The sequence below is a fragment of the Periplaneta americana genome, chromosome 13 (genome assembly GCF_040183065.1).
Source record: "Periplaneta americana isolate PAMFEO1 chromosome 13, P.americana_PAMFEO1_priV1, whole genome shotgun sequence".
Classification (NCBI taxonomy): domain Eukaryota; kingdom Metazoa; phylum Arthropoda; class Insecta; order Blattodea; family Blattidae; genus Periplaneta; species Periplaneta americana.
In genome coordinates, this window is record NC_091129.1 from 5,813,052 (window position 1) to 5,829,760 (window position 16,709).

The 16,709-nt window shown below is 37.5% G+C and overlaps 1 protein-coding gene across 1 annotated transcript; it reads left to right on the forward strand.

Annotated features, from left to right (window-relative positions):
• On the forward strand, positions 1–15,267 carry LOC138712636 (alpha-tocopherol transfer protein-like). The gene is made up of 5 exons (XM_069844603.1): positions 1–152; positions 1,936–2,104; positions 7,577–7,826; positions 12,809–12,919; positions 15,154–15,267. Exons 1-5 carry the CDS (start codon positions 8–10, stop codon positions 15,265–15,267), a joined length of 789 nt encoding a protein of 262 aa, XP_069700704.1. The 5' UTR covers positions 1–7.
• Positions 15,268–16,709: the final 1,442 nt, after the last annotated feature.

Consider the following 16,709-nt stretch of genomic DNA (forward strand, 5'->3'; position numbering starts at 1 on the left):
AGTTGTAATGGCGAAAGAATTCCGTGCCCCGGGTAAAGACGTGGTACAAAGATTCTGGCAAGAATTTGGACTAAATGAACAAAGAGTGAATGAATCAGTAGAAGCTCTGAAGAACTGGCTAGCCATGGAGCCACATCTGCCTGAAGAATCTGGTACGTAACACATGTACACGTATATTTTATTTATGTTAACTCAGGTATGTCAGCGCAGGCATTTCCAGTCCCTAAACGAGGTGCCACAGTGACGTAGAATATCAGAATCGCATGAAGGCACCAACTTAAAAGATGTTCTATGATACTGTTGCACCTCCTTTAAAGGGTAGAAATAATCGCGCTGATCACAACTCACTTAAGTTCTAAACAACTCTACGCTTCTAAATCAAGCCTTGATATATGAAAACATATAAATTTAATATTAGTCACGGCGCAAAATTTCAGGCACGATCAGAGGTTGAAAAAAAAGCCTTTGTACATGTTGGGATCCCTGTAGAATATATAAGATAAAAACCTTAGAAGGAATCCAGTATATGACAGTTAAATTTGTTACAGGTAAAAGTGTACACGGGAATGTTTCAATAAAAGAGCTAGCATGGGAAACATTGCAAAACAGACGTAGAAAAACTAGAATAACATCATTTTATACTGGGTGTTCATTTCAAAGTCTGTCATGACGTCACTGTTGATGAGTCAGCGATTTGAAGCGAGTTTCAGCTTTTGTGTCAGAGAAGTTGCCTATTAATCAAGGCGTTCAATCTGAACTTGAGAACGTGTACGGTATAACTTGAACGTCGTAGCAACAGATGGCGGTCTGTATGGTCTGTGTTCTACCATAACCTCTTTCGAACTGTGTTCTGCGCGGGCAAGTCTTACGCAGTTTATATGTTATCATCGGTTGCTTACGGCAACATTCCACAACAAATATCAAATGTTCCGTGTCCATGTTGACTGTCGAAGTTAATGTCAACAAATACGTAAGTAATCGTCTTAACCCTCTCCCCATATCCCGACAGTAAGAAAAAACTCACCTCAGTACATGTTTCGAAACAGTTCACATTCCTGCCACTACCGGCGTTACCGTACGTATCGATAAGTACTCTTCAGAATGAAAGCCGTACTTACTAGGCAGCGAGCCATGACACACTTTGAACTCAACACCCAGTAGATCACATCTAGATCAAAATACATGAGATAGATAAATCTGTTAGATAAATCAGCATACTGCTATTTAAAATTCAAATGTTAGAAACAGAAAACGGATGTAGGTATATTTTAATTCTTAAATTGAACTATAAATAACCGAAATGACTACCTGAAGCTGTATCAAAGGCCTGTCCTTCCTTAGATAGCACCAACAATAAAACGACAATTTCAGTAAATTTATTCAGTTTATCAATTAACCTTTTTAATTTTATTTGTTAATTTATTGATTCTCATTTCTATCTATCTATCTATCTATCTATCTATCTATCTATCTATCTATCTATCTATCTATCTATCTATCTATCTATCTATCTATCTATCTATCTATCTATCTATCTATCTATCTATCTATCTATCTATCTATCTATCTATCTATCTATCTATCTATCTATCTATCTATCTATCTGTCTGTCTGTCTATCTATCTATCTTTCTTTCTTTCTTTCTCTTTCTTATTTCTTCTGCAACTATAGAATATGCATAATAAAGCCTTCTAACTTTTTTTACTGAAATGGTTAACAAAATTCTTTTTTCACTCTTAATTTCATGGGTTTGAAGCAGACTCCAAGATATTTCAGAATCTTGAAGAATTTGAAACATTATTGTGGTGTCCTTGCATGGCTTTCCCACAAATTCCAAGGTACTCTCTTCCTCCTTTTTCACTGATGCATCACCTACCACACTGTACCTAAATAACCAAATTAGGAAGCCTGTAATTTGTTTTGATTCTTCACCAGGCAGTTTGCACGAGGCTCGATTAGAACGCTGGTTGATACGCTGCAAGAACAGCATGGAGAGAACCAAGCAGTCCATAGACTTGTACTACACACTCAGGTCTGTGTGTCCAGAACTGATGTGCGACTGGAATCCTAGAAGTAAATGGTACCAGGACGCCGTCCAAACAACGTCAGTATAAACAATTCTCTAGTTACATTTTTATGTTTAAATGTCATGTTAATTTTTATTAACATATTCTTGAATTCAGGTCAAGGTAATATTCTTAATAGTTATATTCTGTAATGTTATAATATCTACTGAATTTATACACTACTTCAAAAGTATAGTCGACCTGGTTGGCAAGTTGGTATAGCGCTGGCCTTCTATGCCCAAGGTTGCGGGTTCGATCCCGGGCCAGGTCGATGGCTTTTAAGTGTGCTTAAATGTGACAGGCTCATGTCAGTAGATTTACTGGCATGTAAAAGAAATCCTGCGGGACAAAATTCCGGCACATCCGGCGACGCTGACATAACCTCTGCAGTTGCGAGCGTCGTTAAATAAAACATAACATTTCAAAAGTATATTATTCAGTTTAGCAGAATACAGAGCACGAAAAGACAAGTCGAGGACTGTACTTAACTTATGTTACACAAAAAGTGGATTTAATCGGCTTTACTAGTAACAGGGCGATATAAACATAGGTAGGGGAATATGGGGCAGGACGGGGAAGGGGGGGCAGGACGGGGTATAGCCTCTATCTTCCCAACAAGTAGTGCAATCTACCGAATTTTTTTTAGAACTTCGTCACATCATGTAAATATATCATCACACAACACTTACTGGCATTCCTTGCATCTGTTGTATGTTATTCGGTTTCTGCATCATATTGTATCATTCATTTGCAACTTTAAAGTGTTCTCTTGTCACACGTAACTAGAAATGAGATTTACTTAGATAATCTATTTTAATGTCATATTATAGAGTGCTTACCTGGCTTTTAATTCGGAAACTTTCTTAAATTGCGTGCGTTATTTTTCCTGCCAATACCTCGTAACTTAGAAATTGTGACTGTGGGGCAAAACGGGGTGGGGCATAACAGGGCAGTACCCCGTCCTGCCCCACGTCATATTTAATTAAATTTCACCTCCTGTAATGGGTTGTTCGTTCTGTTGTTTGTCAGAAGAAGGTTGGATTAGATGCGTATCATGTCTGAAATGGGCTCACAATTGTTGCGCAGGAGTAGACAGTGAAGACGAGGATGCCACGCACATTTGCGTATTTTGCGAATGACTTTTTCTCAAGTAAAATGTTGTAGTATTCACACTTTCAATATATAATTTTTGTCACTTTTGCCATTAATTATTACAAAAAATAAATACCCCATTTTGCCCCATACGTGGGGCAGAACGGGACAAAACACACATTTCGAAAAACTAATTTATTTTAAGGTTATAATGACCGGATTTCACAAGAATTACATATTTGTTTACTTGTTTACAGTGTAATAAAAGCATATATGTCATAAAACCCATACATTTACATTATTTGATACCAAATAAAAACATTCAAACATTAACTACCCCGTCCTGCCCCATGTTCCCCTACACCTTCTTACATTATCTGCAATCATACATTTTAAAATTTATTTTACACGTCTTTTAATTTCTTTATTTCCTTCATTCATTTTTCTCTTACTTTCTAAAGGTATGTTCCTAAGGATTTTATTAACTGTTCATTTGTAATTATTGATAGCGTATTGTATACCTGCCGCCGCGAATGAATGTTGATGCAGCCAAGCGTAACTAGAACGTCATGACCGCGCTGGTAGAATAGGTGGGTGGGGTAAGAAAGGGGAGTAAAGCAGTAGCTCTGAGGAGCTACAGTTCTGCAGGTCTGGTCTAGACTGTCCTTTCTAACTCTGTCGACCATAACAATCTGCATTTTTAATTAACACGATAGCGCTGAATTTTACACTGTAGGTAGAATAACAATAGTGGTGGTACTGGTGGTTATGAGGGTGGTATAATGAATACTGTATGGGAAGTTATTGGACAGAGCTAATACTAGTCAAGGCTGTATTGTAGTATTGAACATGACGGCGGTGACTTTAATAACGTGGTGTAAAACAGGAACGATCATTGTGCTGACATGGTTATGGTGGTCACGGTGATGATATTGGTGGATTAATATGATTTCTACGGTGATAAGCAGACATCGAGATTTTGGACCCGATAGAATAAGTTTACTACGTCCGTACTATAGGCAGCTTTTTCATTGTGTTGGAGTCGGCAGAAGAGGAGACATGTGTACATGAAACCAAGTTCAGTCCAGTCTGCTGGTACTGTACAGTGACGTTCCAAAAAAATGCAACTAAGTTATCAAACATTAAGATAAAATGATTGTTAGAGGAGAAAAATTCTATTGAACCAAAAAATTAATCTTTACATAGATTAAAATAAAAAACTTATCATGCGAAATTTTCAAAATTAATTAATATGCATTTCCTTTCGGCTTCTGTCATAAGCACAAGTGCAATACTTACTCAACATACATAATAATTCTACACAACATACACAACTTATGAAGTACAATACATGGCACTGTTACAATGTAGCCTACTACAACACATATTCTGAAGGTCTCACAACTAAACTCTCTTCGGTAGTTGGCAAGACAAAGTTTATATTGGGAGAAGCTCCGCTCTACATCACATGATGTAATGGATTTATTTTAGTAGGTTATTTTACGACGCTTTATCAACATCTTACTTGATTTAGCGTGTGAATGAGATGAAGATGATAATGCCAGTGAAATGAGTCTGGGGTCCAGCACCGAAAGTTATCCAGCATTTGTTCATGAGGGGAAAAGCCCGGAAAAAACCTCAACCAGGTAACTTGCCCCGACCGGGAATCGAACCCGGGCCACCTGGTTTCGCGGCCAGACGCGCTAACCGTTATTCCACAGGTGTGGATGATGTAATGAATGCAAAACGAAAAAACACTAAGTCATTGAAATCTATCTTCGCTACCCCAGCAGTGTCCGTAGACTTCTTCCCTGCTAGCATGTCTTTTATATCACAGAATATCGCATATATTCTTAGACTAATCACCTAGATGCACAGATCAAAACTAGACTACTAGCTATCTCCTGTCCTCTCTTCTGATAAAGTGAACTAGGTGTACGGGACTGTTTTTATTATCAGAACAGTACCTGCCTTATGAGTATGACTGAGTAAATAAAGCACATGGGACAACAGGTAGGTCGCTACCATCACTGCCCCCACCCACTACAGTCCAGCTATCCAACTTGAAATCGCACTGTTTTCATCTATCGGGTCTAAAGTCTCTAAGCCTGGTGATAAGGATGGCTACAGTGATATTTACGCTGACGATGGTGTTGATCTATATGATATTTACACCCGCGATTATCCTATTATTGTTGTTTGTGATCATCTGGTCATGGAGAAATAATTATCCAGTAAGGTGTACTGCATTATAGGCGGACGGCTTTCAATGAAGAGACAACACAGCAATGCCTTGCAGTGGGTTACGTTTACACGAGTGAACTGCGCGATAGAACATGGCATTTCTATCGACCAAGAGTCGGCCCATTCTTTTTGCCGCTAAGTGTACATCCGAACGCTACTGATAATAATGATAGTGTTAGGCTATCATTTCTAGCTTTGAGGACCATGATATATTTTATTCTTAATAAACACGATAGCGTTGAACTTCACATTCTAGGTTGGAATAGCAATGGTATCGGCATTGGTGGTTATGAGGGTGTTATAAAGAATGCTGTACTGTAAGTCATTGGACAGAGCTAATACTACTCATGGCTGTACTGTACGAGGGGCATCCAGAAAGTAAGTTTCCCTATTTAAAAAAAAGAACACACTTTCAGAAAACATTTATTGGCAACAGGTACAGCAATGTTTCAGCTATTTTTCAACATAGCCACCATCAGAATTGGGACAATTTTCTTATCGTGGGATCAACTTTTGTATCCATCTGTCGTAGAACTCTGCCGCCTGTGAATGGAACCAGCGTGTTACAGACGTCTTGAGCTCTTCGTCGTTGCCAAAACGCTCACCGGAGGACAGGAATTTCTTGAGGTGCAAGAAAACGTGAAAATCGCTGGGAGCAAGATCAGGACTGTAGGGTGAGTGATCAAACAACTCCCGGCCAAATTCCATCAAAACAGCTGCTGTGCGCCGAGCCGTATGTGGACGAGCATTGTCATGGAGGAGCACAACACCTGCAGTAAGCATTCCACGCCTCTTGTTTTGAATGGCACGTCGCAATTTTCGCAGTGTTTCACAGTAACGGTCAGCGTTCACTGTTTCACTTCTCGGAAGGAAGTCAATGAGCAGAATGCCCTTCCTGTCCCAGAACACTGTGCACATGACTTTCCGTACCGACAGCGTCTGTTTGAATTTCGTCCTGACCGGAGATCCACTATGCCGCGAATTCATTGACTGCTGCTTGGTTTCCGGGGTGAAATGCGAAATCCAAGTCTCATCGCCCGTGACGATCCTGTCGAGGAACTCGTCGCCGTCATCGTGATACCGTTGCAGAAATGTCAGTGCTGCTCCTAAACGTTGCATTTTGTGTGTGGGGGGAGTCAGGTTTTTCGGCACCCACCTGGCACACTTTTTTGAACAGCTGGTGCTTAGTGACAATCTCATGCAACAAGGATCGCGATATCTTCGGAAAATGGCTGCTCAGCTCCGTAATCGTGAAGTGACGGTTCTCCATGATGCACTGCCGCACCAGCTCAACACGATCATCATTGATGAGGGACGGTCGCCCACTGCGCTCTTCATCATGGACACTTTGACGACCTTCGGAAAACTGCCTACACCAGCGACGCACCATCTGCTTACTCATGATGTTCGGCCCATAGACCTGACAGAGCTGCCGATGAATTTCAATTGGCGCAATGCTTTGTGCATTAAAGAACTTTATCACCGACCGAACCTCGCAGGCGGCGGGGATGGAATAAGAGCTTCCATTTCGGACCACTGCTGCCACGCTACTGGCACCAGGCGGGACCTGTCAGGCTGGCATATGATTGATACGTCATAGATCTGTTACGCATGCGCAATTGACACGGCTAATTACGTAATGTTACGCGACGCCTGCTGTGGTAAGTCTTGTGTATGGTGATGTTGGTGTTGATCTATATGATATTTACAACCGTGATTATCCTGGTATTGTTGACTGTGTTCATGGAGAAATAATAATATCAAGTAAGAAAATGTGTGTCCCGCGCCGTGGCGTCGCGGTCTAAGGCATCCTGCCTAGGACTCGCGTTGCGGAATGCGCGCTGCTTCGAATCCTCATGGGGGAAGGAATTTTCTCATGAAATTTCGGCCAGTGTTTGGGACCGGTGCCCACCCAGCATCGTGATGCACTTGGGGAGCTACGATAGGTAGCTAAAATCCGGTTCAGCAAACCAGCTATAACGGCTGGGGGGGGGGGGGGATCATCGTGCTAACCACACGATACTTTATTCTGGTTGGATGATCGTCCACCTCTGCTTCGGCATGTGAACGTGAGGCCAGCAGCCGGCTGGTCGGACTAGGCTCTTCAGGGCTGTAGCGCCACGGATTTACTTTTACTATTTTTAGTAATAAACTTGTAATCTCTGTTGTTTCAGTTGTTACTTTCCAATGCCAGAACTAACACCTGAAGGAGACCGCGTTATTATTATTAAATATCTAACTAAGGATACAACTAATTTTGTGCTTCAAGATCAAAACAAAGTGGCTTTAATGACAACAGAAGTCAGAATGTGCGAAGACTACTGCTTCACAGATATATTTATACTTGATATGGAAAATTATACACTCGGGCATGTTTCTAAAATGGCATTTACTACTACCAAGAAATCCGAAGCCTGTCTGATGGTAAGATGCTTTTTCTCTTCTCAGTATTTAGACCTGCAATGTGTGTTCGGCCATATTTCTCATATTCGACTACTGGGAGCAAGCTGGACAGTAAATTTATCAACAGTAACCTCTCTAGAGGTTTTGATTTATCTAGGCTATTACACTCTTACTACGTCATACTACTTTTGACCAATAAAACGGTCCGAAAGGACTTATTTCAACCAATCATGGCTGTTTATCGCACAATTTTATCGCGTCCCTAGCATTTGTTTAATTTTATCGCGTCCCTAGCATTTGTTTCTTTGTTTTCCAACATTTGAAACTGCGGTGGTCTGGACATCAAAAATATATATAAAATTACAAACCATTCCAGTCGATGCACAGCAGTTTCAAATATGACTCGCATTGGCATTGAAGAACAAGAATTAATAAAAATCACTGATCATACTTATGCATCTTCTGAAATCCTATTCCTAAGTTTAATACACCATATAGGCCTAAATCAACGAGTTCCACTTCTATTACGCACACGTCCAATATAATATCAATTGAACCACCAACCACATTCAGATTTGAAAATTGTACGTTTAATAATTATTCCTTTTAAAATTATTCATGTTTATTTTTTATGCCATCGTCGTTAATTAAAACTTTTCTAACACTTGTGTATATTATTAAGGTTATGTTATAGCTTCTGCTATATGATATTATGGATAGTCACGTATCAAAGATTGTTTAATATTAAGATTTATTGAAAATCATCTGTCAAGTGACGTTGATTACTGGGATTCGGATAATTGAAGCGGAATGCAACTGTTTTAATAAAAATGAAACTGAATCAACAAAGCCTTCTTGACTAGTAACACTGCCATCCTGACATAGATCGATAAGGCATTGCTAGTAATCATAACTCACTACTGCCATCTAGCATGCATCTAGCGTAATATTTGTAATGTTGAGATGGTACAATAATACATTTGAAGACAGTTGTATTATCGAAAGTCAATTAATATTTTATTCTATTGGAGTACTTTGTTACTTCTAATCTTTATATACCTTCTTCTAATCGTGTAATAGTCAATTAAATCCCACTCGAGTTTTGATTTTCTCTAGATAAATATGCTCGTGTTCCGCTCGGAGATTTATCGATAAAATCAAAACCTCTAGTGAGATTACTGTTGATAAAAACTGTATTATCATAAAATACCCTGTGAGAGTAAGTCTATGACGAGATTGTGTTCAAGAGTTGTGTTTGTCAAATGACACAGCATATTAAAAAAATTAAATTTATATTACCATAACCTACTACTGTGAAAGTAAGTTTATCAAGAAATTGTGTTCAGGAATTCAATGATTGCAAAGAAAACACAGTTACAAAAGAGATAAAAATTATATTATCATAAGCTACCCTGTAAAAATAAGTTTATCAAGAAATTGTGTTCAAGAATTAAGTGATTGCCAAAAGACAGAACATAGGCTACTAAATAGATAATAATTGCATTATCATAAGTTACTCCCGATGACGTAATTTTATGAAGAAATTTTGTTCAAGAGTTCAGTGATTGCCCATAGTCACAGCATACTAAATATATAAAAACTTTATAATAAAAAACTAGACACGTGAACGTATTGTAAGATTAATTATCAAGCAAATATTTTCAATTGTTCAGCTGTACAGTGCACAGCATAATAAATGTAATGTCATAAACTAGCCATGTGAACGTAAGTTTACCAAACAATTGTGTTCAGTTGTTCAGTGGTCTGTAAAAAAACAGTACTAAATGCATAACAATTGTATAATTATAAGCTACCCCTGTTGACGTAAGTACATCAAGAAATTGTGTTCCAGAATTCAGTGGCTGCCAAAAGACATAGCATACTTAATCAGTTGTCTGCCGTACACGATAGGCAAAGGGAGCTTTGCTTTCGCTCTTCATAAAGCAAAAGATAAGAAATTTATTTCTAAAATTATATTTTACTCTTGAGAAGTATGAATATTCAAATCTTAAATTGTCATAAAATTCTTTATCTGAGAGCGTGTCCCGGACGATGCGGATTCGTTATTCATATTCCTACCTTGAGGCATCTGTAGTGTCAGATGCGGATTCGTTAATTTCCGTTCGATGATATTGCTGCTAAAGGAAGGAGAATTGCTTTGGTCTTCAAATACACGGGGTTAGTTAAAAGTCCCGCACCACCTAAATAACTTTTGAAGCACATGGTTCAGTGACATGAAACTTAGTATGTGAGGATAACCATATACTAAGAACTCAATAATGATATTACCCAGTTTTTTTTCTATTTCCGGTTTAACCGGAAGTAACTCAAACTCTCTTATTTTAAATGCAACACACAATTTTTTTTAATAAAGCTCATTAGGAGATTTTCAAAAAGTACCCACACTTGATACTCCTGTACAAATTCTGTGTTGCTAAATAAAAATGGAAGTGGTGCAAGATATTCCTAAAGCCTGGTTAAATCATTCCTTAAATGGTTTCTATGATCGAGTGACACATTGTAAAGCAGCTGAGGGCTACCAATTTGAACACATAATTTAGAAGGTGAGCTAGCTTTGTTTTGTTTTTTTTTTTTTAAGGAAGCAGTATTTTATTATTTTAATATTCGATACACTTTTCTATTTTCTTGACTTAGCAACCCTGAATTTGTACAGAAGTATCAAGTGTGGGTACTTTTTGAAAACCTATTAACGCGCACTATTCAAAAATGAAAAAAATTTTTTGGGTGTTCCACTTAAAATAACAGATTTGGAGTTACTACCGGTTAAACCGGAAGTATAAAAAACTCGGTAATACCATTATTGAGTTCTTAACATACGGTTATCCTCACATACCAAGTTTCATATCACTGAACAATATGCTTCAAAAGTTATTTAGGTGGTGCCTTTATTATTTTACAATTCGATGCACTTTTCTGTTTTCTTGACTTAGCAACACTGAATTTATACAGAAGTATCGAGTGTGGGTAATTTTTGAAAAGCTCTTAATGAGCACTATCCAAAAATAAAAATATATATTTGGTGTTCAATTTAAAATAAAAGAGTTGGAGTTAATTCCGGTGAAATCGGAAGTAGAAAAAACTCGGTAATATCATTATTGATTTCTTAGCATATGGTTATCCTCACATATCAAGTTTTATGTCACTGAACCGTATGCTTCAAAAGTTATTTAGGTGGTGCGGGACTTTTAACTAACCCTGTATGTAGGTGAATTAACTGTTATCAATTTTGTACTAAACATATAAAAATTTGTTTTATTGCTTCTCTCACATAAAATTGCACCGCACGCCATTATACTAAATACCTAAAAATTGTAGCTATTATCATAAGCAATCCGCATAAAAAAGTAAGTTTATCCATTGTGTAAAAGAGTTTACTGTAAGCCAAAAGACACAGCATACTAAATTATGAAAAAATGGTATTGTCATAAGCTGCCCACATGGAAGTAAGTCTATCAAGAAATTGTATTCAAGGGTTCATGCTAACGTGACTTTTTGACACCTTAGTTGGTGTTACAGTCACAGTTTCCCTAGAAAAGAAGGAGACGATTGAATATTCCTAAGTCTCAGGTGTAAGACACTGCGCATGATCGGAGACCAGAGCACTGATACACAAGATAACGAATATTGAGTTACTTAAATTCAGGCTACTTGGTTTGTTACTAGCATCGTTTCGAAATTCGCTTCAAAAACTGCAAAAAAAAAAGATAATATTACGTAAATAAAAGATAAATATATCGGCTACATAAATCGTGTAGTTAAATCGACAATGGACCTTTATGACTAGATCGACACTCCGCGCACAAAGATAAGCTTGCGTGTCGTTTCAATAGCTCAGACGCTAAGACTCCTGCGTGTTGTGTAGAAGAGTGCGAGTTCGATTCTTAGTCTACACTGAGTCCTGAGATTAAGTGTTAATGATCGCAAAGAATACAAAATTACGAATTATAATATTATAAACGTTAATCTAATTAATGTATTTACACTATATATATATATATATATTAAAAACTAACAATTAGAATTAAATTAAAAAGAAAATTCCTAAGCCACACAGACAAACTTTTCCAAAGGTTTAGAGTCCTTAGGCCTATGCCATTTGTTGAGTAATTATTACAATATTTTATTAGTAGCTTTCCCACATATGTAATAAATGCACTCGCACAAAACAATTTTTGTTAAAAGTGTGGTTTTGGACTATTTCAGTCTCACCCCTTCAGTTGATTTTAACTTTATTTTTATCTACGTGTCTGCAATAGTGTTTAATTTAATGTGCATTCAATTTTATTCACTTAGCCACTTAGGCTGTGAACGGCAGACATTTGAATTCCCTCCGTACAAGACTATAATTCTCGATAAATACAGTGTGCCAAAAATGCGAAGCCTGGTTATAAAGTTTCAAAGTCTTACGCAGAAAGATTATTAGTTTCTTTTAATTCTATTGTGTTATTTTACGACGCTCTATCAAGATCTAGGTTATTTAGCGTCTGAATTAAATGAAGGTGATAATGTCGGTGAAATGAGTCCAGGGTCCAGCACCGAAAGTTATCCAGCATTTGCTCGTATTGGGTTGAGGGAAAACCCCAGAAAAAACATCAACCAGGTAACTTGCCCCGACAGGGATACGAACCCGGGCCACCTGGTTTCGCGGCCAGACGCGCTGACCGTTACTCCACAGGTGTGGACTTATTAGTTTCTTGGTTACATACTACTGTTCATGTATGATGTAGTATATGAGTATCACTATTTTCTTAATTTTCAAGGAAGAATAGGTTCTAAAAACTTATCATATTTTTGCCTTCGGAAACCCAAACCTCAAATGATATAGTATGTAGGCGTATATGCAGCTGGAATTTTCTTTTTATGAACTGAGTAGTTGAAGATGTTTCCTGAAATGGTAATGTGCAGTTACTACTATGTGATTGCTTGCTCACACAACAAATACAAACGGATTGATTTTAATAATGTGCGTTTCTTTTTTTCAGAAAGCTTTTAACACTCGATTAAAAGCATTTCACATCATTAATGCACCTTCTTGTGCTGAAGTCTACATAGGGATAATCAAAGCTGTTTTGAGGTCGAAACTCAGTTCAAGGGTACGTATTTTCCTACTAAATAAATTATATAATGATTCCCTAACATCCAATAACAGCCAAATTTGCATTAAACTACCCAACAAATAAGCATAATTCTCAGATTAGAAGTGAGAGAAGCTTGAATAGTATAGTAAGGTACGTAAATCTCAATAATATTGAGAAACACTGATTGCTCTTTGTAAAATCCCATTAGTTTATGAAAATCAAAATTATATTGTAATTAACGAGTGAATATAAGAAAATTTGAATTAGTGTAAATGATATTATAGAATACAACTGAAGTTTAAGAAGAACGAAGATATTACAAGTAGAGACGCTAGTATTGAACAACTTATAAAAATTTTATGCTCGACCATGCCGAAATGTAGTAATTATACACCTGGTAGCAGCCCTTTAATGGGCCTCATTAGAGTACACCTATTCATTAAAGTTCAGGTGTTCCATTAATCAGAAAACACCATTGTAGCAATATGAAAGCGCAAGTATCGATTATTCTCGGATATGCAATCAAAAGACAACTAGCGAAACGTCACGGAGACTGGAAATCCAACACTGTCGAAGAAGGTTATGTTCTGTTACTATAATAATTAGCATTAATTGTAAATAATATTCAAATAAATTTAATTTCTTATCTCGTTTTTCAATGTCTAAATCAATTTCAAGGTTATAACAATATTAATGTTTGTTTTACTCTCTAGATCAGGCCTGCACAAGGTTTACGCTCTCCGAGCCGGCTCACAGCTCATGAGCGGATTGCAGTTATTAGCTGCGCTCTGTTATGAGGGTGGAGTGGAAGGAGGGGTGATCTCGTACAAAATGTAACCAAAAGAAAGTACTATTACGAGTGTTTATGAAATAAATTCCCTTTCAGTGTTTGCAAAACTATCTTGGACTATTATTAATTAATAAAGAAATATTTATTTTACAGAAGTAATAGAAATTCTATAGCTACTTAAATGTAAAATATCATTTTGTTATATTTTTATTTATCAGTACATCGGTGTTTTATGCTGTTGGCAGCTGAAAGGAACAGTAGCCTACTGATCGTAATGAAACATCAGTTACAGATGTTCGATGTCTGCCTTTATTAAAGTTGATTATAGAAAACAGCTGCTCACAAATATAAATGTTGAGCCAAACATAGCAATCATTTTCACAGCCAGCCTCTGCAGTCGTGTATATTATTCCTAATGTTTAGTCTTGTAAAACTCAACCAGGCTAGTAATATTATTCAAACGATCTTTAGCCCTTAGGCCACATTGAAGATCAATAAGTTCGAGCTGTAAATCGTTAAATGTTAAATGTTATGTTCCGTCTTTTAGATTCCTCCATACTGTACTGTAGCAGTAGGTAAGCAACGTGAAACAGTTACTGAGAATAGGCCTACACACTGCACTCCACTAGATAGCTGAGTGGTCGTTTCCCTCTCCTCTACCTATAGCAAGTCCATGTCATTCTGACGTATCTTCCTCCCCGTTTCGGCGAGCGGTAAACACCGCTCTCCCGCTCCGAAAGAGCGCGCGCGCTCGTTGAGCGCTGTTTGTGCAGGCCTGCTCTAGATTATATCAAGGTCAATGACATTTCTTTCTCGGAAAAAATCAATACTTTCGCGTCTGACCACATCTCATAATTTACGAGATATTGCACAAGGTCAGTTCCGCTCCCCAGTCAGATAATAATAACACGAATACTTATGAATAATTTCAAGTTAGAAATATGGTCGAGCATAAAAAGTCGTATGAAACTTGCCTATAATGGTAATTAAGACGCTCGTATGAAAATTATGAAACTCTATTGCGCTCGTTTCATAAACATACTCGCGTCTTAATTACTACCATTATAGGCTCGTTGCATAATGTACTATTAATTTACCATTTTATAGCACTTTTAATGTTATAATTTAGCATTCTGTAGCGTTCTGGGATGGTAATTTTTTATAGATGATTTCATGATAGCAGAGGTGAATTTTCTACATTTATTAATTTAAATTCTTGGTGATAGGCCTAATAATAAGTAAGCAAATGAACATGAAGAAGCGTGTTCTAAGGCATGAACCTGCTAACACAGAGAGATCGTGCCTTCAACATACTCATTTTTTTTTTCAACACCATTTTCGTTCCTTTGTTTTTGAGTTCTGAGAACGTAGACTGCCACTTAACCCCGCGGTAATTTTCTATTGTTTTAAATTGAAGTCTTCTTTCTCTCGTATCTGCTTATTACTCTTTATCACATAGGTCACATTCCTTGCTATTCCTACTGTAAAAGCTAATATGGAGAAGAGATCAAATTATTTGAGAAATGTAAGAACATCCGTGTGGTGGGGCGTTTACGTTGATCCAGATTTTTAAGAACTTCTCATAAATTGTAAAGTAGCTATTAATTCGAATAATCACATACATTCTGCATTTTGTACTCAACTTCACATTTTACAGTACATATAACATGCTTTTTAGACAACGTTACTAATTTTGAATGCATTTGGACACATTTCGTTTTTGGGTTGGGGCAACTAGCCACAGAAAATTAGCCACGGAGGCAACTCGCCACATAATTGAAATTCGTATCAAAAACAATTCGCCACACATTAAAATTCAAGGCAATACTCAAATTCGCAATATTTTATAATATATTTCTATGATAACACAAGACAAATCTAGAAGTTGTAAACTAATTCGGAACTATGGCGGAAGAAATTCGCTTCACAAAATCAGAAAAAGGCTCTGACAAATTAATATATCTTGGCTACATGTACACGAGACTTAGAGAAAATAAGAATGGAGTTGTTTGGCGCTGTGACATGCATGGCGGTGTAATGCAACAGTCACGTTATCGGAAGATGGAAGCAGTGTCGTCAAAGAACCGTCTGAACACAAGAATCATTCTGCAGACTGGGGAAGGATTAAGGCAAAGGAATGTGTAGAGGACATGAAGGCAAGGGCGGGGACTTCCCGAGAACCAACGTCTGTCATTATTCAAAATGAGTTACAGCGTATTGCAAGCGAAGCCAATGTGAATCTACCGAAGAAACCATCTATTAAAAAACTGTCCGCCGTGCCAGGAAGCTGCACCTACCACCTGAGCGAAGGAATATTGACGAACTGAACGTTATAGCCGGCAGATACATAGAGAGATTGGAAGGTGATCATTCTCCTACCAAATGAAGCGGAAGAACATCTACATGGACAGACGAATATCACGTATAGTTGATGAATACCCGCGGTACAAGGAGAAGGCACCGTCATCCGGTACTTGAGAGCTGGAGGCCACAACCTAGAAGGACATTTTTGAAGCCAAATTTGCATGTACATAGCAATTCACATACTTAGCGGAATTTACAATGATTAATCTCTGTATCCATTCGCACAATATAGAGCTTCTGGAAGTCATAGATTCATATTTGTACCTCAGTGTGGTAAATTGTCCATCCATGGCAAATTCTCTATTTGTGGCGAATTGTCCCTGTTACCAATTTTCTGTGGCCAATTGTCCCAGTTCCCAAATTTCTGTGGCCAATTGTCCCGAACCGTTCGTTTTTGTCGTGATTGCGAAAATCTACCTTCTCTAATCATGGACTAACCATACTCAGTGAATTAGAAATTAATTTTAAATAAGTGAGAAAAGATATGAGACAAAGAAGAGATTAAATTGATGACAAACAGAATCTCTGCTTACAAAATTTTAAAATAATTAATTGTTGCCTAAATGCTTAGTTGCAGAATAGGCATATACCGCGCCAAAAAATCAGTCGCATTCCAATGTTTATTTTGGGGTTTCGTAACAATTTCTTCCT

What these genes read in the sequence shown, in the direction of transcription:
- LOC138712636 (XM_069844603.1), top strand. Translation starts at nt 8, where the DNA reads ATGGCGAAAGAATTCCGTGCCCCGGGTAAAGACGTGGTACAAAGATTC. An exon ending in ACATCTGCCTGAAGAATCTG is followed by an intron (nt 153 to 1,935) that starts GTACGTAACACA and finishes ATTCTTCACCAG; the next exon opens with GCAGTTTGCACGAGGCTCGA. An exon ending in CAGGACGCCGTCCAAACAAC is followed by an intron (nt 2,105 to 7,576) that starts GTCAGTATAAAC and finishes CTGTTGTTTCAG; the next exon opens with TTGTTACTTTCCAATGCCAG.